This window comes from Sciurus vulgaris (genome assembly GCF_902686455.1).
Source record: "Sciurus vulgaris genome assembly, chromosome: 10".
NCBI lineage: Eukaryota > Metazoa > Chordata > Mammalia > Rodentia > Sciuridae > Sciurus > Sciurus vulgaris.
Genome location: NC_136470.1, coordinates 3,067,513 through 3,090,028, shown reverse-complemented (window position 1 = coordinate 3,090,028; position 22,516 = coordinate 3,067,513). Strand labels below are relative to the sequence as shown.

At 55.8% G+C, this 22,516-nt stretch overlaps 1 protein-coding gene across 4 annotated transcripts in view; it reads left to right on the top strand.

Annotated features, from left to right (window-relative positions):
- SLC37A1 (solute carrier family 37 member 1) overlaps positions 1–22,516 on the top strand; it is a 43,877-nt gene that overhangs the window by 5,678 nt on the left and 15,683 nt on the right. For all 4 annotated transcript variants that reach the window (XR_013757306.1, XM_079100803.1, XM_079100802.1 and 1 more), the window contains exons 2-9: positions 315–396; positions 4,669–4,801; positions 5,601–5,679; positions 8,808–8,943; positions 10,629–10,705; positions 11,670–11,836; positions 14,961–14,998; positions 21,194–21,274. Coding sequence is in view for 3 of the 4 variants with exons in the window: in XM_079100803.1 (XP_078956929.1) it covers positions 315–396; positions 4,669–4,801; positions 5,601–5,679; positions 8,808–8,943; positions 10,629–10,705; positions 11,670–11,836; positions 14,961–14,998; positions 21,194–21,274 (793 nt within the window). In the remaining variant the exon portion in view is untranslated. The remainder of the gene's footprint in view (positions 1–314; positions 397–4,668; positions 4,802–5,600; positions 5,680–8,807; positions 8,944–10,628; positions 10,706–11,669; positions 11,837–14,960; positions 14,999–21,193; positions 21,275–22,516) is intronic.

Genomic DNA, 22,516 nt, shown 5'->3' with positions numbered 1-22,516 from the left:
GGGGCCAGCACGGGGTTGGTGTGCCCTGCAGACGCCCTGCTTGGTGTCCACTGGACAAGAGCTCCATGCATGGAAAACCCTAGGGTCACTGTCGGAAGTGGTGTGTGTGGCACGTGAGGCAGGGAAAGTTGTTTTCGCCTCGTAAGGAAATTTAAATAGTTTCAATTCAGACAAATGACAGTGGCTGATTTGTTCACCATTGTACTGTTGTGGTGATGCAGGAAGTAGGACCGGTGACCGGCGTCCCGCAGGAGGGACTGGCGGTGGGGCCTGCCCTCGCCATCTCACGCCTCCGCTGCTGTGGTCTCTTCTAGGTACAGAGCCTTCATTTTCGTTTTGACGTTTCTGCTGTATGCCAGTTTTCACTTATCTCGAAAGCCAATCAGCATCGTTAAGGTAAGAGACGACCGGAATCGCTCCGTTTTACATCCAGCCTACCGTCTCCACGAGGAACCAGCTGCTCCAAGAAGTTTGAGGGAGGGCAGTGGCGTGGGTGGAAAGGGAGAAGACAGGTTGTTGGAAACAAGTAATTTTGCTGCTTTATATAAAATATTTTTTTCTAGTTTGCCTTTTCAGAAATTCAGACCTTTAAAATGCTTTTAGGCTTTGTAATTTCAGAGGTATTGTGCTTGTATAAGTTAGTGGCTCCAGAAGTCTCTAGATTATTTAAATATCTGTTTTATCTTCTGGGAATTTTCTTTCCAAGTATATCCAGTTCTACCTGGTTCCCCAAGTTGCTTCAGCTCTCAGGACGTTTAGGCCCGGTCACCGGCGGAAGTGCTCCTCTGTGACTCTGACGCTGTGTGAGGGGCAGGCAGGAAGTTGTTGAACAGGTGTCCCAGTAGATTGAGGAAGGAAGACCACAGTGGACGGTCCTGAATAACGACCGGTCCAGGCAGGATCATTTTCTCACCCTCTTCCTGCCCACGGACTGTCGGCAGGCTCGAATGGCTTTTGACTCTTCTACAGGAGGAACCAGGAAATTTCCCATGCCAACAGCCCACGTGTAGCTCAGGGGGCCCTCTCGACCTTGCAGCCAGCTTCCTCCCCGCCTGCAGGGCCGAGCAGAGCGCTGCGCAGCAAGTTTTCTGGGCGATGGCAGGCAGCATGGAGGCCACCGCTTCTGTGGCGGGTCTGCGTCCCTCCCCAGTGACTCGTTTCTTTTGAAGGAATCCAGGATCAGGACGCTCGTTCCTTCTTGCTGGGCTCAGGCTCACTCAGGCTAACACTGGTGGCTGCCCTGGCTCCATGTCCCTCTCTAACCACTCTGCCTCTGGGTCTCCAGGACATTTAACTGCCTGAGTATGGTTAGTGTCTCACCCGGGTTTTCTTAACTCCCAGAATTTCTGATTTGATACCATAGGTGCCTGGGTATGGATTGGCCATATGCTAAATCCTGTGGGCTTCTTTGCCTTTTAGGACATGATAACTTGGACTTTATGATACCTTATGAAGCTTTCACTCACTTTAGCTCAGGTTATAAATAACAGCAGAGAAACTGGAAGCAGTAAAGATTCTGTGGACCCAAGGAACAGTTTGAGTAATTATCTGTAGCTCATATTTCCCAGAGTTATTTGCTTACTTGAAATTGATCAGCAGGGCTTATAAATGATAAAATGATTCATGTTTTATAATTCATTCATAGAATAACGTGGCCTCTCAGGTCAGGTTTAGACTTTGACAACTGCTGGCTCATTTTATTTTTCTCTGTTTAAAAAACCCTGTATATAAAAGTGACGGCATAAACAGGGATCGGAGAGTGGTGGTGTCACTCACAGCCCTTGTCCCTTCTCCTGCTGCCCCACCCACGTCCCGACCTCGTGGCTTGAAGCAGGTGTCCACCTGGCAGGTGGCGAGGTGGGGTCTGCACCCTGCCAGAGGAGACCTTTTGGGGACCCTTGTCCCCAAGACCAGGCCACAACAGGAACATCTAGCAGGGGGCTTCTCGGACAGCTAAGCTGCTGGTCCCTGGAGCCAAGCAGAAATGGGTACATTGATTTAAGTGTGCCCAACCCTATCCACCTACACAAGAGCTGTGAGAAGAAAACCTTAAAATCTTCAGTCAGGCGAAAAGGGAAAGTCTAAAAAGCCCGAAGTGCGCCCTGGGACTGGGGAGAAACTCACTCTGAACACCTGAGCTCCTGGGCTGACGTTTGAACAGAAGGCAAGTCCAAGGGACATCTCGGCAGGGATGTTTTTCCTAAAGTTTGTATTAAATGCTGTCTAGGAAGTAGTCACTAAGGAAAGTATGAAAAAAATAACATGTTTTGACTAAATGAAAATGTAGAAAAACTTAACATGTTTTTAAATAACGTGACTGAGTTATTAAGATATTGCATGAAAATAGACAAAATGGTCCACAAAGTAGGGACTATGGACTACTTGGCAGATGATGGGAAACGCACAGGCGTTTACGTATTTGTCTGTGGTGCGGGGACAGAGCCCAGGCCCCCATGCTTGCTAAGCACACACTGCCGCTGAGCCACACGCCCACCCAGTGAGGCTTATTCAGTAAATGGCATTGGCACAACTGGGTATTCATCTAGAAGACATCAAGGTTGGCTCTCTATTGTGATAATAATAATAATAAATGGATGGATTAAATATTTAGATGTAATATATAAAAAGTAAAAGTCCAAGAATAAAACTGTCATAGGAGTATGAAGTCAGGAAACCCAAGGAGACAATGGACAACAGGGATGAGCAGGCAGTTCACAGGCCAGGATTCCACGCTTCCAAGAAGTGCACGAACCACATTCGGGTTTATTAGAATTCGCAGATGCAGATTTAGGTCCCAGTAGATGACTTTCTGACCTCAGCTGGCACACTGGGAGCCTTCCCCTGATGCTGGTGGTGTGTGGAAGAGGTCCAGGCATCATGGCATAACGCCTACTGAAAGCCCCAGTACAGCTGCCCGTCAAGGGCCAGTGACACAGAGGTGCTTCCTGTATACGATCCATCTTTGCGCAACCCTGTGACTCAGATGTTATCATGCCAACTCCAGAGCCGAGAGTGGAACTGAGGTCGCCAAGGTCAGGAGCGTGCACAGTGGCTCAAGGTCCCAGCCCAGGCCTGTCTGCAGAGCCTGTGACCCTACACAGGATGCCAGGCCCCGCTCATCGGGTGACAAAGCCAGGGAGCCTTTTCTGCTTGCATGAGAATAAATGGATCGCTTCTACTCTGCTGTTCTCCGTGGTGGGCCTCCCCAGAGAAGTCAGGGTGGAGGAGACGTGAGAATGGGGGTATAAGTGGCAGTCTGCATGATTCCATTTCCTCATTCCTGCTGAAGGCCAATGTCGGACACCTCGGCTTAGCCCTGCAGCCAGTCCCCTCTTGTCCTGGCAGTGTGCCCTCCGGTCTGACCCACGACTTTTGTCAGTGAGCTGGACTGGAAAGCCTGTGGGCTGTGGCCAGGTCGGCTTCTTGGCTTCTTTGAGAAGCGGCCAGGAAGCATGGTCAGGGACATCCAGCTTTGGAGGGAGCAGAGAGAACTATGAAATCAGGGCAGTGACAGGGAAAGAGGCTACAGGACCCCCCAGGTCTTTCCTGATCCTGGTCCCCTGGGTGGAGAAGGCAGCCCACAGGGCAGCAGTGTGGACAGGTGATAGCCCTGGATCAACTGGACGAGGAGAGCCTTGCTGGCCTCCGGGAGGCCAGGTGCTGCCCAGGAAAGCTGTTTGGGAGAGCACTACATTGCATTGGTGAGGTGGAGCCCTGGGCTAGTTTTCAGGGCAGCGTGTAAGTTCCAGGACAGCCCAGGGGTGATGACAGAGCCATGTTATGCAGAGCAGCTGCGTCCACGTGCCATGCCAGGCTCAGTAACTGGTACCCGGGTAAAGCAGCTGTGGGTCTGGTGTTCAGCCCTGGCTGACTATGGCTGGGCAAGGCTGCCTTTCAGAGGGGACCAACTCCTAGGACTGCTGCCTCCTGAAGGGTGGACAGGACTTCTGGCGGCCACCTGCTGGTGACCACAGTGTCTCCTTGCCCTCTGCAGTGCCCTGACCATGCAGCCAGCTTTCCACGCCACTCCAGACCCTGCCCTCTCAGGCTCCTGCTCACTAAAGGGCACCTGGACACTGAGAGGACACTCAGTCCCCCTGAGGGACACTTCCCTGACCACAAGGCCCCCTCCTTCCCACCCTTGCTCACACCTGGTGGACTGGTTATTAAAGAAGCCACTGAGCAGGAGGGAGTGAGGAAGCCACCTGGGGAGGCCACCTTGTGGCAGAGAAAGTTACTTGTTCCTCAGTTTCCCAATAATGAGGTGGCCCCAGCTGTGACATTGGCACTTTTCTGGAATGTGGACGGTTGTTCCCGGGGAATGTCCCAGGGAGCCTCTGCTCGCGTCCCTTTCTGCCTCCTGACCACAGCTTGCCTCTCCCCGTGTCTGTAGCCCAAGCACTGTGCTAGATCATGGTGCTCTGTCACAGCCAGTGACCATTCTGCAAGCAAGCAGCAGCCCCATCTGCAGATGGGGAAGCTGCAGCAGGAACAGGGCGTGACCTGCTCTGCCTGTCAATCAGGCGTCAAGCTCCCCTGCCTCTCGCTCCTCTGCCCCAGTGTTGCTTGCTGGTCTTGGTGACGCCATGGTGCAGTTGCCCTAGGACTAGGGACACCCATGCCAGCTTCTGAGGAAGCTTTGCCAGTTCTGCTGCCCGTCTGCCCTAGGGTGAGCTCCACAAGCACTGTGCTGCTGGCGACGAGGCTGAGCCCAGATTCAGTGGCCAGGGCAGCAGCACCGGGCACGGGCCCCCTCACCAGCTCCTGGACAACGAGACTGACTGCGGCTGGGCCCCGTTTGGTGAGTTGGGCATCAGCCACCCTTCTGTCCAGGCACCCCGTGGCCTGTGCTGCCGGAGCTCCTCCGGCTTTGCTGGTTCTGAGGCAGTGATGCTATTCTCAGGTGTGAGTGCATTTCCTGTCCTGGCACTACCCTGCCACCACGTCTGTGGCAAGGGCACTTGCCACTAAATACAGCTCTCCAGCACCCAGGAAACCTGCTGAGGAGCATCTGGGTCTTGTGTTTTCCACACTTGGAATTTAGGGCCTACGGGGCACAAATCTGCGGGTGGGAAGAAAGGAGAAAGCACCAGGGCTAGAGTGGGGTGCTGAAGATCAGCCAGTGACATTTAAGTCTGGCACCTGCCCTCTGGGAACAGGGGGGCTTGTCTGATCTGAAAGGTGCATGTTTAGGGATAACCTGATTTTCCTTTGCAAGAAGCTGAACAAAAGTTGGGCTACTGCCGGGCGTGGTGGCGCACACCTGTGATCCCAGTGGCTCAGGGGGCTGAGGCAGGAGGATGGCAAGTTCAAAGCCAGCCTCAGGAATGACAAGCAGCTCAGTGAGACCCTGTCTCTAAATAAAATACAAAATAGGGCTGGGGACATGGCTCAGTGGTTGAGTGCCTCTGAGTACCCCCCAAAAAAGAAGTTGGGCTACCAAGGTTTCTGTGTTCAGGGCCACCCCCAGATTTAGAGAACAGTTGTTTGTATTTTGAGCACCCCCAGATTTAGAGAACCAGTTGTTTGTATTTTGTAGCACTGCTCCAGAACTAAGCTAAGCAATGCTGAGCCCTTCCTGTTGACTTTCCACCCTGTAGATAAGAACAACTATCAGCAGTTGCTCGGGGCCTTGGACTACTCCTTCCTGTGTGCCTATGCTATTGGGATGTACCTGAGGTAGGTCTGCTTGAGCTTCGGGACCAGCCCGGCGTCTGGTCCGTGTGGGACAGAAACGTTCCAGGGGTGGGAAGTGCAAGGTGCAGGGAGGGCAGGACCCCTCACAGCGGCTTCCCTCCAGGTTCTCCTAAAGCCGAGGATGAGGCAAGAGCAAGGGTCTGGCACCATGTCCACGAGGTGGGACCTCAGAGCAGAGTGTTCAGGTGTCCCAGGATTTCCATGGATTGGACACGGGCTGCCCTCGGCTTTCCTGCACCTGGTGGTCAGGACGCGCTGTGGATCCTGCCTGTCCTGGGCTGTGGTCACATAGGAACGGTCACTGGAGGCCCCCAGGATGCTCAGCAGGGCTCTCCATGGATTTGGTGGCTGCCCTCTGTCACACAGCCCAAGTCATTCTTTGCACCGATGGTTGGGACAGCCAAAGCAGCATGTGTGGACGCCTCCCCTGGTGCCCAGCTCAGTCCCAAACAGAACCAGTGCCACAGGGGCAGCATCATGCACAGCTGCAGCTGGAGTGGGCACTGCAGAGCAAGAACTTAGAGCCAAGCCCCTGCTCTACCACTTGCCACAGAGTGACATTGGGCAAGCAGCCACACCTTTTGGGGACTCAGTTTCCCCTTTGACAAATGGGGGAGATTATAGTTCTTCTATCACAGCTGGTGAGGAGGAAGCGAGTGAACACCCTGGAGCTCAGAACTGTGCGGGCAGCACCCGCCCGCCCAAGGCTATGAGGGAGGGGCCCCGGTGTGAGGTGGCTGCGCGGGTGCCAGGGCATGACTGGCCCACCAAGTTATTACCGTCAAGCCAGTGGCTGATGGGGCCACTGAGACGTTAGTGTCCAGACGCTGTTGTTCACTGCCGATCTTTAGAGCTTTGAGAACCTCAGGGAGCCTGGAGGTGCTTAGCTCCTTCCCCGAGGCATGACCAGAGGCTGGGAGCCAGACCTGCGGCCCCTCCCGGCTCAGCCCCTGCATGGGGTGGCCTGGGCACACGGTGCTGCGGAGCTCTCTGAGGGAACTGCGAACAGTAAAGGGTGCAGAAGCCCCGTGTGCGGCTCAGCAGAGCGGGAGCCAGCTGGAGGCAGCGTGGCGTGGCCGTGGCCTGCTCAAGACTGGGCTAGCCATACCCTCCTGAGGTCCCATGTTCCTGCTGAAGGCTGCGATCTTGCTGGACACAAACCATCTGCAGTATGAAAAGACCCAAGGCAGGAGTGTTTAAATCTGATGAAATCACCAGCCAGCGGTGATTTCATCCCCTAGGGGACATTCAGTAATGTCTGGTGACATTTGTGGCTGTCACAATGAGGGAAGAGGATGCTGCTGGCATCTAGTGGGCAGAGACCAGGGATGCAGTTACACATCCTGTAACTCACAGGAGAGTCCTCGCTCCAAGATGCCCCTGACCCCAGATATCAACGGTGCTGGCTTCGGAAACCCTGGCATAAGGGGAAAAAGTCGTTTTATTGTTTCTTTTTTATGGCAAAGATAAGTTTTGATGCAACCTGACAATGAGGTTATTGAAATGAGATTTTGCCTTGTGTGAAATCCACGCAGCAGTCTCATGCCTGAGGCAAGGGCACACCCTGCCTCGCCGCCAGGCCTGTTAGTATGACCACCAGGCACTGGGGGGCCAGCACAGCTGACCATGGAGCTGCTGCCCAGGGTCTCGACAGTGGGCGTTTTTGGTTTAGGCTGTCAATTGAAATCCCACATGACGAGCATGCGCACAGGCCCAGGTCATGCCTGGCAGGGTCCAGCAGCTGCAGGGTGTGTCTGGATCTCTGTGTGAGTGGATAGAAATGCGGAACGGTGTCCGCTCCATCGGACCTACTCATCAAAACCTTTCCAGAGGAGATTAAATAAGGACCCATGTTGTGCAGCAAGACTAGAAAATGCGTCTGAGCCCTGGCTGGTGGCCTCTCAGGGGCCTCTGGTTCTGCCTTGTTCCCTGGCCCTGGGCAGGCAAGCCAGCCTCTCTGGGACTCCTTCCTAGCCTCGGCAAGGAGCAAGTGGAAACACAGCTCTCTGAGCTCTAGAAGGATCTCTAGGCTGAGTGTGGTCAGGTTCTGCTCAGCTGAACATTTGACCTGGATGTATTTGGTTGTTTTCACTTTCTTCCTTGTGTGTTAGAATTGAGACGGTCATCTGCATAGCCCCGTGTGGATCTGCCTCGCTCGGTCACCTTGGGAGGAAACACTCTCTGATGCATGGGTTCTTGTGGTAAAAGACGATGTTGTAGTTCAGTCCGGGGCAGGGGGTCTCTCGGCTCTGTTCCCAGAGCGATTATGTGGCAGAAGGTGGGTCCCTGTGTTCAGTGATTGCCCAGGGCTCACATCTTCTGTGGTGCCCTGGCCTTTTGCTCATGTCCCACTGTGGCTCCTTGGTGACATTCCCCCTGAAGCTGTGAAGAGGGTTTCTGGGCCAGGCCATGTGGTGAGTGGTGGCCACAGCCTGTTTGGCATCTGCCTTGGTGTGAGACCATAGTCTTGCCACCCTGGCCGCTGCCATCGTGGCTTTGCATAGAGTACCCCTGCCACGCCAGGCCCTGGGCTCTCTCCTTGGAAGCTGGCTCTTATGGAGTCGTGTCCCTGGACTCAGGGACTCCTGAGTTAGACCCTCCCCTGTGGGGTGAGAAGATCTGTCTTTTTAAAACTGGCACAAGTGGTGGCTGAGGTGACTGCGGGAGCGGCGTCCCAGCCCGGGCCCCCTCGTGGGAGCAGGGACTGGCTCTGGGTCTCGGTGCCCCGTTCACGGTGTTCCCATGTGGTTTGGCAGTGGGGTGTGAATGACGGTACTCGTTTTCATACTGAAGCAGGATGGACTAGCAGGACAGGTTCCGCGTGTGGTTGGCCGTGTCACGGGTGAGTGACGGGTGTGAACTTGTTACTTGACGGTCAGTGAACTTTGCTGGAAACAGGGCATCTTCCGAGGTCTGCCAGGGCCATTCTGGGCAAGGGAGAGGACGTTAGAGGACGCTCCGCAGGGGAGCTGCTGTGTTGAGCCTTCCTGGAAATTGCTGTGCTTCGAATCCTGGAGGCTCAGAGGGCCGCCCAGGGGCATGCTGGGAGAAGCAGCCTCTGCGTGGTGGTGTGTCTGGTCCCTCGAGTCACCTCTCCTTCCCATCCTCAGTGGCATAATAGGGGAACGCCTGCCCATCAGATATTACCTGACCTTCGGGATGCTCGCCAGCGGAGCCTTCACCGCCCTGTTCGGGTTGGGGTATTTCTACGACGTCCACAGTCTGGGATTCTACGTCGTCACTCAGGTAAGGGCCGGGGCTCGGGGCTCACCAGTGCCACCCGGGCTTCCGTGGTGAGCAGGATGGGGCAGTTAGGATGAGCCCTGGGAGTCGCTCTGCCCTAAGCTGGGTGAATATGAGACGCTCTGTCACTTGGAGTGGGGGACGTGGGGAGTGGCAGGCTCAGATGGAAGGGCTGACTTCAGGGTCCTGGGCTGCAGGGCAGGGTTTGCGGCGTGGTAGAGGAAAGGAGGATCCTAAGGTGCTAGGAGAGGCCGGAGACAGATGGGAGGGCCCGCCTTTGCCCTTCTCTCTGGGCCCTTCTGGAACATCTCGACCTCGGGAACTCTGGCCCCCGCTCCCCTCAGTCCTGCGGTAAGTGTCGCCCGTGGAAATCACGATGCCAGCTCTGCCTTGTGATGCTTCTGAGCTTCTCCACGGGGAGTGTTAGAAAATCATCAACGCAAACTGTATTTTATTTTGTTTTTCAAGATTTTGCCACAACACTTAAAAAGGTTTGGCTGTTTAATTACAAAAGCGATTCGTGCTTGCACACAGCTGTCCCTAGCACCGTGGGGAGTAGTCCCAGACCCCGCGCAGTTACCAGAGCCATGGCTGCTCGGGCCCCTTGTGAGAAATGGCAGGGGGTTGCTCAGAAGCTGCCCACACTCTCGTGTTTAGATTGCCTCTGGATTACCTGCAACCCCTAACACAATGCACGTGCTCCGTAAGGTCAGGCTGATAAGTGCTTTGTCAGCGCCTGTGTTGGGAGTGAACAATGACAAGGAAGAGGCCCTGCGTGTTCCCCGCAGGCCTGGCTGCGGTTCTGATGGGTGATTGGTTGGATCCTCAGATAGAGAACTCTTGGGCTGCAGTCATACAGGTCAGAGGGAAGGGAAACCCTTCCCAGGGTCCCACAGCTTCAGGAGGGAGGGCTGAGCCTGGCCAGGCGGGGCAGCAGCAGGTAGACAGGTGGCCCGGGCTGGACTTGACCCCTGTGGTCTTGGAGGGTGGACCCCGTGTCCTGAGGCAGTACCGCCTAAGCCGCTTCACGGGGACAGCAGTGCCCCCCGGCGCTGAGTCCAGGCTGCGGTCCCCTCAGAGGTGAGCAGCCTTCCTATGGCACAGCAAGGGTGAGGGGCCATTTCTTAGCATCTTAGTCGTACGACTGTGACCAGTTCTGTAGAGAGAGGGAGCACGTGCTCTCTTCATAAAATCTTTAGACTCCAAGAAGCCTGGCAAGCTCGGCCTGAGCCCTCAGAGGGGCTGCTCTTGGCAGTGGGTCCCGCCCGGCCCCCTCGCTCTCCTCCACCTCCTCGAACGTCTCCACAATGCGCATGTTATTACTTTTATTTTAAAATATATTAATAGAGAGTTTAAACTGCATACATTTTAAACGACGTTTATATGGGTATTGTGTTATAGAAACTACATGTGATGTTTTAAGATTTATAATTGAAACTAATCACAAATATAACATTTTAAACTCATCTTTATGGGCCAGGGGTTGCTCGGTGGTAGAGTTTGTGCTTAGAGTGCACAGGTTCTGGGTCCCATCCCAACACACACAAAAAACTTTGGCTGCCATACAAAATAGGTGTTGGCCTCTTTTTCAAAGGCCCTGCAGTTCCCCACCCCCAGGAGGATGGGGCAGTGCTGTGGGGCTTGCCTGAGGGACCAGGCACATGCTCCAGCCTCCTCTTCCCCTGCAGATCCTCAACGGACTGGTGCAGACCACCGGCTGGCCCAGCGTCGTCACCTGCCTCGGCAACTGGTTTGGGAAAGGAAGGTGAGAAATGCAGCCATTTTCAAAAGCGTTTATGGTTTAAAAGATGCCGGTGGAAACCAGACCCCTGTGCTTCTCGTTTTTCTTTCAACTCCTTTCAGGAAACTTTTTTTTTTTTTCTTTTTGGTGCTGGGGGATTTGAACCCAGGGTCTCGTGCTTACAAGGTAAGCACTCTACCTACTGAGCTATATCCCCAGCCCTAAGAAAGCATTTTAACTGCCCTCCTCTTCCAAGTAATTCAGGTGGGGCTGCACTGTGAGAGGTCGAGCCCAGCTCCCAGCTGTGTGGGCGGCTCCAGCCTGTGTCACTTAGACTACATCCGAAGGCCACCCTGATGGCCACTCCGTGGTGTAGGCCTCACCCAGCTTCCAGGAGCCTGTGGGAAATGCAGAATCCAGGGCCCCACCCAGCTCTTTGGATGCCAAATTTGCATTTTAACCTGGCAGTTGGAGAAGTTCTGACCCAGGTCACCCAGTGCATACGGAGCAGGGCTGGGGCCCAACTCTGGTGATTTGGTGGCAGCACAGGGTCACTTGGAGATGTCCCTGTGGGCAGACAGTCCAGCTAAGCTGCAGGTTAAGTAAGGGAGGAAGGTGCCACAGAGAAAGGAGCTAATGTGGGCACATGCCCAAGAGTGGGACTAGGGACCCCGCTGCGGGCACCTGGCCTGCGGTTACACAGCCTGCGTCCATCCAGGGCTGCTCCTGTGACTGGGTGCAGCCCGTGGAGGTGCACGCTTAAATCTGGGCCTTCCGAGAACAGCAGGAAAGGGCCTCTTTCTTCTTTTTAATTACAGAACAAAGAAGCTCTGAGAGAGAAATGGAATGTGTGATTATACAGCCTGAGGCAAAATAAAAATAGGGTTCTCTTGCCAACCTCTTGGTCCTGCGCCCTGGGGAGGCAGGACTGGCTGCTCACTGTCCCTACCCGCGCAGCACCTCACCCTGCTGGCTTCTTGTGTTGCAGGCGAGGGCTGATCATGGGCGTCTGGAACTCCCACACCTCTGTGGGCAACATTCTGGGCTCCTTGATTGCTGGCTACTGGGTGTCCACGTGCTGGGGCCTGTCCTTCGTTGTGCCTGGGGCCATCGTGGCAGCCATGGGGGTAGTGTGCTTCCTCTTTCTTATTGAACGTGAGTACGCCTGGCCCTGGGGGCAGCCGTGAGAGGGCCCTAGCTTTCCCCTGCCTGGCAGGCCCTGGGGCCCTGGGTGTGGGCTGCCACGGGCACCCTGCAGGCACCTGTCACGCCACCATCCCCGGCCTCCAGGCTTCCTTGTTCAGCCACAGGCCTCCCGGTAGCCAGCCCCGTCCTGGTCTCTGTAGTTCCCACTGTTTCCTGGTTTCTAGGGACACCACTACGGAAGTCCCTTCCTTCTGCCCTCCTGCCCCTGCCCCTTCCCTGCCACCAGGTGTGGTGTATAGACTCTCCTCCTCGTCTGCTGTGGCACTCAGGCCTTGGGGAGGCCCGGCCAGCGTGGCTGCCCCAGCCAGCGTGGCTGCCCCTGCTCACCCCAGCCTTTCCTCCACAAATGGCAGTGGACCTTGCTACTTGTTTGCTTTGTGATAAGCTGTATCTTGAACAAGGATGTAAAACTAAGGCGTGACCTAAGGCTGGATATCTTACTTAGGCAGAGTGTCTACCGGAAAACCAAGTTCCTTGTCCATTCCAGAGTCAGTACTGAACTTCTAATCTAACTGATTTCAAAAACAATTTTTTAAGTAGGGCTCTGGCAGGACAAGGATTTGAACAGTCACACTTGATAGAGATGCCAGGCTGTTCTAACCTTGCAAGCTATTCTGATAGATGTTTGGCACTTAGCTCTTCAATTAACTTGAAGCAGAACATAGTCAGGTAGTGCTAGCGCAGCCAGACAGCTCCCACTGTGAGTTAGGTTAGGGGAGTTAGGTTCCTCTGCCTGGGTTGGACACTCCGAGATACCAGCTCATCTTCCAAAACATGAATGCATATTCTCTTTATTTCTCACTTTTTTCTTGTTGCTAAAACTTACCTTGTTTATATGTTTGGTACCAAGGATTGAACCCAGGGGTGCTTAACCCTTGAGCCACATTTTTTATATATATTTTTTTACTTAGAGACAGGGTCTTGCTGAGTTTCTTCTGACCTTGCTAAGTTGCTGAGGCTGGATTTAAACTCACAATCCTCCTGCCTTGGCCTCCCAAGCCACTGGGATTACAGGTGTGCACCACCGCACTCAGCTCCGAAACTAACCCTTTAAATTATTTAAAATAACCAGCATCTAGCAAGGTAGGGTTTTGAGGCTCTGGGACCAGCCTTCTAGGTTGACAAAAATGGAAATGGAGACTCAGATTCATAGACGCGCCCCCCCCAAGCCCCGCCTACCCCGCATCAGTGCTCAGCCATTTCAGCAGGTGTCAGACTGGCTGAGCAAGTGTCCTGCGGCCCAGGCAGGTGTTCTGACCTGCTGCCCAGCATGCTAGCGTGTGGCAGTTCACTAGCTCCCATGCCCCTGGAGGTCCGGGAAGGGCTGCTCGTACCCCGGCTGCTCCCAGGCAGGCTCTGTCTCCTAGGCCTCAGCAGCTGAGAGGGTCCGTTCTGGGCAGGAGGAGTGGCCTTGTGGACTGGAGTGTGGCTGATGCATACGCTGCCCGGGACCTTGGCCGTCACCTCCTGCTCAGACATCCTGGATGGCGTTGTCCCGCTCAGCAGGATGGCGCAGGCAGCCTAGCCTGCAGCATGAGGACCCTCCTGGACCCGCCTCCCACCCCTTCTCCCATTCAGGGTGACCTGCTGGCCCTCACCCATCACTGCCGTGTCTGGGGGCCCTGCTGCTCCAGGGCAGAAACGCTATGTCCATGGCCCCGGGCCTCTGGGCCCTGCAGCGCAGCACAGGCCTTGTAGGCTCTGGGGATTTGACCAGATGGATGTGGTCCCCTGGACCTCGGAGCTTGGGCCTCCTGTTCTCCTTGGCTCTGGGAGGGAAGCACCCACTGTCACTGAGGGCTGTCCTGGGGCCGAGGGCCCGGGGGCCATGCCGCAGGGCCCCAGCCCCACCTGGTTTCCCTTCCTCCTCTCTGCTGGTCACAGGCCCAGTTCCTGGGACTTTGTCTTGCACACAGTATTAGCCTGTAGTCGTCACTACTACCTGTGGTGAAGCGCCTGCGAGATCTGCTGACCACTCTCCGTTCTGCCCTCTGGGTCCTCTCCGTCCACCCCTGCCCCACCTCCACCGCCCAGGCACTTCCTCCCTCTACTCCCAACTCCCGCCCGTCCCAGCGCCTGCCATGCTGGTCTCAGTGCCCTGGCGGTCCCCCTCCTTCCCCTCCTCCAGTCAGGCTGCCTCCAGGGCCTGGAACTGGGCCTTAGGCACCTCCTGGCCACAGCCCTCCCCAGCTTCTGGCAGGACAGCTGCCTTCGCGCCTTTCCCTGCTGGGTTTGCCAGGTCCACCTCTTGCTCCCCGCCTTAGAATGGAGCCTTTGACTCTGGCCCCTCTTGAAAGATCAGCCCGACACCTGTGCTGCACCAGGCCCGGGGTGGTGCCCGCACAGCTGTCTGAACTGCAGGACAGCGTGAGGTGGGGCCGAGGGGCCTGCTCCAGGCCCAGCTTGGCCACTGCCGGCTCCTCCTGGTAGATGTTCCCTAACTGCAGCCATGGACAGCTGGTCCTTGGGATGGGTTCTTCTGGGTTTCGCTTAAGTACTTTCCATTTACACAGTCACCTTAAAAGACAGGGTGGACTCAAGGCCCTGGGGTTCCCTCTCCAGCACCAGCCATGCACGCCGTCCCCTCCTACACAGATAGTGTGCATTTGAGTTTAGTTTAGTTTAGGTCAGTGTTGGTCAAACCCGGGTCCCTGCAGCCAGCAGGAAGTGTCCAGCCCTGAAGCTCAGCACGTGCTTCTGACGGCGGCCAGCAGAGCGTGAGAGGTGGGGTGCTGGAGGGGGTGGCCAGGGGCACCTCACCTCCCCAACCTCAGCAGTACTTTCCTTAAACTCAGGTTGTCTGAGCGAGAGCCCAGGTGGCACCTGTTCCCTCTCCGACTGGCTCCTGGGTGTTGGGGTGTGCAGCGTGGCGCCGAGGGCCTGTGGGTGGTGAAGGGTTGCTGACTGAGCAAGGGCACGCGTCCCTGCCCTCACGCGGCCACCTGGGGTGCTCTCGGTGGGAGAGCGGCTGCGGTTCCTGAGCCCGGGCCCTGCACGGAGGGTGGCCGTGGTCTCGCTCTGTCTGTTGTCCCCATGGGCAGCATGGCTCACACTGTCCTGTCTGCCCTTTCAGATCCCAAGGACATCAGATGCTCCTCCACCCTGTCCACGGTAAGGGCTCGCTCTCCAATTCTGGTCACTCTGGAACTGGGTGCTGTTGGCCGGGTGTCCCAGCCCCACGGGCCTGGTTCCCTCTGCACTGCCCGGGGCTGTGCCACAGCAGCCAGGCGGGGTCCCGCACTCTGGACTCCTCGCTTTGGAAGCCAGCGCTGGGGCCTTGGCCAGGCTTCCCCGGGGGTCTGCCTGACTGGAGTAGAGCTCTCGGGCGAGCTGCCTTGCTTCGCCCCTCAGAGGGCCCTGGGCTGCCAGCATGCCGACCGCGCTGCTCGTGCTCAGCTGTGAAGCCCCAGCGTCACGGTGACCAGCAGCCCCGGGAGAGGGCACACGCTCTGCTGCCTCCTCGCCATGTCCTCTGCCCTCTTGGGCCAGCCCCCTGCACCTGCCCCTCCCGTTTTGGCCTGTGGGGCTGGCTCCTGCCGGCACCCCGGGCCCTCTCCATGCCATCCTGGCCCGTCCTGTGGTATGATCACCATCCTAAGAGAAAGGCCCTGGCCTATGTCCTGCTCAGGCGTTCTCCTCCTGTCCTCGTCCCCACCACCCCTCTGAACTAGCCACCAAGGTGCCAGCAGCAGCATGTGCCATGTGGTACGGACAGTACCAGTCTCGCCCACCTTGAGCTGGCACCACTGTTGGGTGGGGCTATCCCTCCCTCCTTGGACTTGTGGTGACCACAGCCTCCTGGTTCTCTTGGGGCACACTGGCCCGGCTCCTGGGCAGTGTTTGCTGGCCCCTCTGCAGCCCCTGGGTGTCAGAGTGAGTACCCTGCTCCTTAGCCTGCTCTGCCCTCACGCCCCATCCACTGCAGGAGAGCACTCCAGACTCCAATGTCCCTGGGGCTCCGTGGTCATTGATCCCACTGCCCACTTGAGCTTCCCATGGAACTGTCTGGTTCTCCCCTCAGACTTAGCACAACCAGAGTAGATCCCTTGATTTTTGCCCCATAAACTTACTGATGCCTTGGTATTGCCCATCTTGGTCAAGGGGCCCCTGTCCACCATGGACAGGCCAGACCCCTGGAGTCATCAAGGCCTTCTACCCTCACCAAGCCACCTGTGCCAGCCCCGTCGGTTCTGCTCTTCACATGGGTTTGTGGGGCATAGTATGGACTCCCTCCTGTCACCTCTCCTGCCTGGCCCTCCAGCCTTCCTCCCTGGGGTCCTTTGCCCCTCAGACCCCTCCTCACACTTCCCCTGAAAAGCCCTCCTCAAAGTAGAAGGCAGCACATGCCCTGCCTTGCCTGATGGCTCTCAGCGGCCATTTCACGGGGCGGGAAGTCCTTGCTCCTGTTGGCTGGCTGTCCCCACTGGGCAAGGAGCCGGCTGTCCTGCTGCCGCAGTCCCGGCCTTGTGCAGCAGAGGGCGCCAGAGCTCCTCCGGCCGTGGCTTAATGGGTGGCTCCGGCTTGCGAGCACAGTTCATTGGCAACACAGGGTCTGGTGCTTTACCAACAAAAAGAAAACAAGGAGATCCATTTGAAACCACTGCCTAAGGAAGACTAAACAGTATGGCTTCAAACTACAGACCTAGAAGAGGTTCCGAAGCCATTTTCCTGCCATGCCCTGGGTTCAGTGTCGGGGCTTGTGGACTCCTGTAGGGTGTGTCCCCGAGGCCCCCTAGGGCCTGTGGGGAGATGTGGGCGCACCTCCACCCAGGAGGGCCCCTCCCACCACAGGGGCTGGCCTGCGCATGGGAAAATGGACAGGCAGGGAAGGGACTGGGGAAGGGGCCGTCTTCCTCAGAGCCGGCTCCCAGGAGTGCATAGAGCAGGCCTGGGCCAGAAGGCGCTGTGCCACAGGTGTGCTGGTCAGGGCGACACGATGTGTGGACGGGGCTCCACAGCATGTGTGGACAGGGCTCCACGGCGTGTGTGGGCCAGGGCTGGACTGACCTCTGCTTCATTTTCCTCCCTTTGAATCTTTTCTGAGCTGTGCGCTGAGCTCCCGCAGGGCAGGGGACAGGCTGTTCCTAGGGAGTGGACCTCTTCCTCTTCACCTCCCAGTCCCTGGGGTGGTCGTTGGGCCACAGGAGGAGTTGGCCTGATTTGGGGACCCTGCATCAGCTTCTGCAGCCGGCAGTGCTCCCTGTTCTGAGAACACGCCCACTGAGTGCCACACCTTGTCACCCCGTCCTGCCACCTGGCCGACCCCCGCTGCAGCTCCTCGCTTGCCTGGCGGTAGCGGGGGCTCTTATAGAGACACCACCAGGAAGACGCTGGGCTGACTGGTTCTGCGGCGCTGTGTTCTGGGAAGTCCCACTAGAGGTGTTTCCATGATACAGTCCTCACTTTTTCCAATTTCAAAAGTTTTGGTTATGGAAATTTAAAAGTTAAAGTAATTGTAGGATGAAAATTTTAGATTTTCTAAAACAGTCTTGAAAAAGAACAAAGCTGGAAGAACAAGCGTCCTGATTTCAGAACTCCCTGCAGAGCTGCCGTCACTGAGCAGCGCGCCCTCGTGGGAACAGACACAGCAGCAGTGGGTACAAAGGAACCCTCACGTTGACGGCAGTTGATGAGACAGGACCGCCACGCCATCCAGCCGGGATGGTAGTCCCAAGGCAGGCGTGGGGACAGCTGGTGTCGGGATGCACCACACCATAACCTGAAGTGGCCCAGAGACCTAAATATGATTCAGAACCCTCAGAAGAAAACACAGGAGTGCGTCTTCGTGACTTTAGGCAAAGCCTTCTCGGGCGTGACACCAAGAGTTCAGGGGTGTGTGTCAGTCCCGTTTCTGTTGTGCGCAGCACAACGCTACGGCTGGTGAGCGTTAAGGAAAGAGGTCCATTTGTGCCGGTGGCTCTGGGATGCAAGGTCGAGGGCTGCGTCTGGCGGCAGCCTTCCTGCTGGTAGAGTCCCGAGGTGGCCTGGGAATGGCGAGGGTCAGCGTGCCTGTGTATGAGTCTTGGTGAGGCCACCAGGGCTCAGTCCTGGGGCTCCACCCGATGGCCTCCCCTGGGCCCAGTCACCGCTCTCGGTCCCCACCTCCACACAGCACTGCCAGGTGGGGTTTCCACCCTCCGATACCTCACAGAGGGGCTGAACTTGGGCACACAAGCCCAAGGGACATGCCCATGCCACGTGCAAACCATGGCGCAGCAGGGGAGAGAGGAGGGACAGCATCCGAACTCAAAACTTGTGTGTTTCCAAGGGAACCACCCAGAACGTGAAAGCACAACCCCAGAGAACGGGGAGGGAAATATTTCCAAATCATGTCTGCTAAGGGACTGTATCTGCCATTTATAAAGAGCTACTACAAGCCAGGAATAAAACGACAAGCAAGTCAGCCAGGTAGGGCGTGCACACCTGTGATCCCAGCGACTTGGGAGGCTGCAGCAGGAGGATTCAGTTCCTGTGAATCCAGACCACAGGCCCTTGTTCTGATGCAGCTGCCCATCTGTGAACTAGCCTTTCTCTGTATAGCTTTCCTCGTTCCTTTTCTATCCCTTCTATAAAAACCTATTTCTTAACATGCCTCCAAAACCAGCCTCAGCAGCTTAGCAAGACCCTGTCTCTAAAGATTAAGAGGGCTGAGGATGTGGCTCAGTGGTAAAGTACCCCTGACTTCAATCCCCAGCACCAAAATGCAAAAAAAAAAAAAAAAAAAAAAAAAAGATATGAAAAAGACAACCAAATTAAAAAATGGCCCAAGGATCCAGACAGACATTTCTCCTCAGAAGGTATACAAGTGGTCACTGAACGCACGAGTAGCTACTCACATCACCAGCCATCACAAAAATGTGCTCAAAACCACAGAGGTACGCTCACCACCCACGGGACGGCTGGGATCAAGACAGACACGGCGTGTTGATGAGGACATGGGGACATCGGAGCTCCCTGCCCGCGCAGGTGTAACTTGTGCCTCCACCTGGAGATCAGTCCCGCAGTTCCTTGGAGTGGGGCATGGGGTTGCCTGTGACCAGCAGTGCCACTGCTCAGAGCCCCCCAGGAGAGAGCACAGGTCCACACCGAAGCTTGCTCATGAACATTACCAGCCTGAAGTGCAGTAGCCAAAACATGGGCGCAGCATGCGTGTGTGTCGGCCGGTGAGCAGAGGAATCGCACACAGGGTGCCCCACACCTGGGAGTGGAGTGCCCACACGCACTATGCGAGTGAACCCGAGAACACCATGCCACGCAGAAGGAGCCCGTCACAACTGGCCACGAACGGTCCGATTCCGTGCCCGCAAGCACTGTGCCTCTGGGCTAGGCCAGGCCCATAGGAAGTGCCAAATCCAGAAAGGGTGGGTGCAGGGGTGGCGGGGCCTGGGGCAGGAGGGTCCACCCCTGAAGGGATGGATCTCTTCTAAGGGGGAGCGTGCTGAGGGCCCTGTGGCCCTGAGCTCCCACTGAGTTGAGCTGGAAGGATACCCGTCTCCTGGTGCTGTCGTGGGTTTCTAAGATCCGAGAACCCCGTTGCCTCGCATGTCAGCGCTTGGACCCTCTGGCTGTTGCACGGGGTTCTGTGTTGTGTTTAATCAGGATCCAACCACAGTCTGTCCATCCCTTGGCCAATGTGTCTCTGAAGCCTCTTCACTTACAGGTCGCTGTGTTTATTTTTCATTTGTTGTTTTTCTCCTTTGAATCATTTCTGTTGAGGAAGGCGGCACATTTGTCCTACAGAGCTGCTTCCACTGTCCCCATGTCCTGCAAGCTGGCAGCCTTGGTACAGCCCAGAACTGATTGTCCCCAGCCAGTTTTTGTTTCAGATGAATCACAAGAACTGTGAAATGGAGCCTTGGGTTCCCCTTTGCCTCGAGTCTGAGGGTGCCCTGAAATCGCATGTGTCTCTGCGTCTGCCTCTACTGTGGGAGAGCCGTTGGAATTGGTTCTTCTGATTCATATTCGCTCTCTGTGTTATTTAGGTTTGGAATATCTATTTGGGACCCCAGTCTAGGGCCTGTATTGGGGTTTTGACAAATTTAATGCTGTTATCTCCAAGCAAAAGGAAAATGCACAGGTTTTGACTAAAACAAGGTGAAAATGTATTTTTCTCTTCAATCACCAGGTGCGAGAGGTAGCCAGCCCAGGGTGAGATGTGTCCCAGGGTTGAGGGACCCAGGCTTCTCTGCCACTGCTCTACCCCTGTGCACGGGTCTCAGGCCAAGACGATGCACCCCGAGCCAATGTCACGGTGCCTGGCACACAGCACAGGCGTGGTGCCTGTTGAATGAGCGAGTGGCTGGAGCTCCAGATAGTTCATCTGTCTCCCAGTGGGTGGGCAGAAGCGCAGGCCCCTTCCCGTCAGGACACTGCCCCACAGTTCCTCACTGCTGTGCTTTGCTGTCCGCACGGAGCTGAGCACCGTGTCCCTGACTGAAAGACACCGGCTCTGTCCGGGAGGAGGACATGCACACTGGCCTTGCGAGCTCTGCGTGCCCCAGCGTGGACGGCAGGCCAGCCTCTGCCTTCTAGCTGGCCCGGTCAGGGACACAGGTCCTTGCCCAGCTGGGGCATTTCAGCACGGACGTCCTCAGAAGGAGTCCTGCCAGTCTCAGATGATAAGGTGAACGGTCCTGCGGAGTGTGTATCTGATGGTCCGCCTAGCAGTGGTAGCACCCGGCCTGTCCCTGGACGTTAGGGAGTGGCCTGGCCTCAGCCGCAGGTCTCCTGGGTAGCGTCAGGGCCTGGTGGCTTTCTCCCTCGAGCTGATCCAGTACCAGGGCTGGAGGTCTAGGTGGACCTGGGCCTCTTTGTCTTAGAAATGGTCATGATTTGGATGAGTGTGAATAACGACTTCGATCCCTTATTTTTAAGGAGGCTTGTTCAGACTGTCGCAGAAACGAGGAGCAGTAAAATGTTCCCAGGAGAGAATTTGAAAACAGCTTTGACGCTGCTCCTCATCACAGGGGCTTCTTCATGTGACTTGTGGGTGCAGATGGGACACATCACCCAGGAGGCTGCCTCCTCCACTCCTGAGCTGGGGAACCCGAAGCCCCCAGTGGCCTTAACTGGGTGTTTCTCCCTTACCCCTGTGTCTTGAGAAAGGGTTTCACTGGCACTCTCTGTCCTCTGAGGCTCGGAGCCTGGAAATGGAGCTGCTCAGTCCATTGTGTCATCTCAAACATTTGTTGTAGTTTCTCTCGGTCATGTTTTTGTGGGAACAGAATATATCCTCGCTGCAGTAAAGGCCACCTAACTTCTGGCCGCTGATTGACTAATGGCTCTGATTAAGTTTTTTCCTCCCAGCATTCAAAAGGCTATGAGAGTGCAACCGACCGGTTCAGACTCCAGAAGCCAGCCTTGCACGGCGAGAAGAGCAGGCCTCTGGTAAGTCGCCTGACTCCTGCTGGCTGGACGCAGGTCCTTCGGCCCGGGACCATCCATGGCTCCGGGCGTGTCGCCAACTCCCCGGGTCTTTAAACACTTGGGCCTCCTGTTTCAGCATAAAACTTGCGTTAGCCCTTCTTCTCTTTCTTTGGTTATTATGCTAAACTTATTCTGTTTTTAATCAAATGTGAAAGTCATTCATTCAACAGCTGTTCCCAGTTTTCGGGGCCCCAGGCCATTCCCTGCTGGGGGTATGGGAGGGGTACTTATTGGAGGTGAGCAGAGGTGGGGCTGCACCCAGGGTGGCTGGGAGCAGCAGAGGCCTCTGGTCCCTGGGGGCCTGGCCCAGAGCAGAAGGAGCCAGCAGGTCCCAGCCTCCAGGGGTTGGGCAGGGAGCACGGTGGGAGGGTGGGAGCGAGCTGCACCACAGGACCAAGGACAGGTGAGGGAGGGAGGAGGAGCATGCACAAGCGTCCTCCGCCCTCCCCTCTCACAGATGAGGAAACAGGCACAGCGCTGCCAAGCTGCTGCTCTGTCTGTGGGAGGCTCCTGCTAGCACCTGGGCCTTGAGCCTGCCTTCTCCTTCCAGATTCTTCCAGAAGCCCCTCTCATCCAAGACTTAACTGACTGTACTTAGCCTCCAGGACCAGTTCAGATCTGATTTTAATCATAGAAATAAGCTATTTTCTTTTTAAATCAAATCACTTAAAGGCTAAATCTACCAAAAAACTTTTTTTCTTTGTTGCCTGGGGAAATTTATTTGTGATGGTTGAAAGATCAGGAGGTAAAGCTGACATCTTGCGCCTCTTATTCCTTGGATTTTAGGGAGTGGGGGCATTGACTAACTCAACCAAAATGCTTTACTCTCTACTCATTTCTGAGTTTATAGTGTTTAAAAATCACATCTTAATGTCCACCTGGTTGCAGTTCCTCTCTGATGTCCCTAAAGGTCGTCCCTTTCCTCTGAATCCACACCACGGGCCCTTGTTCTGATGCAGCTGCCCATCTGTGAACTAGCTTTGCTCTGTATAGCTTCCCTCGTTCCTTTTCTATCCCTTCTATAAACACTATCTCTTAACATGTCACCAAAGTGCCAGTGACATATTTAGAAGTCTAGTAGGTCATTTCAGGCTAAAGGGGATGGGGATGGGCCAGACAGGTGCTGGCAGGCTCATTTGGCGTCCACCCTCAGCACGCCCCTTGCCCTTGGGTTAGGATCAGCAGGCAGAGTCCCACCAGCAG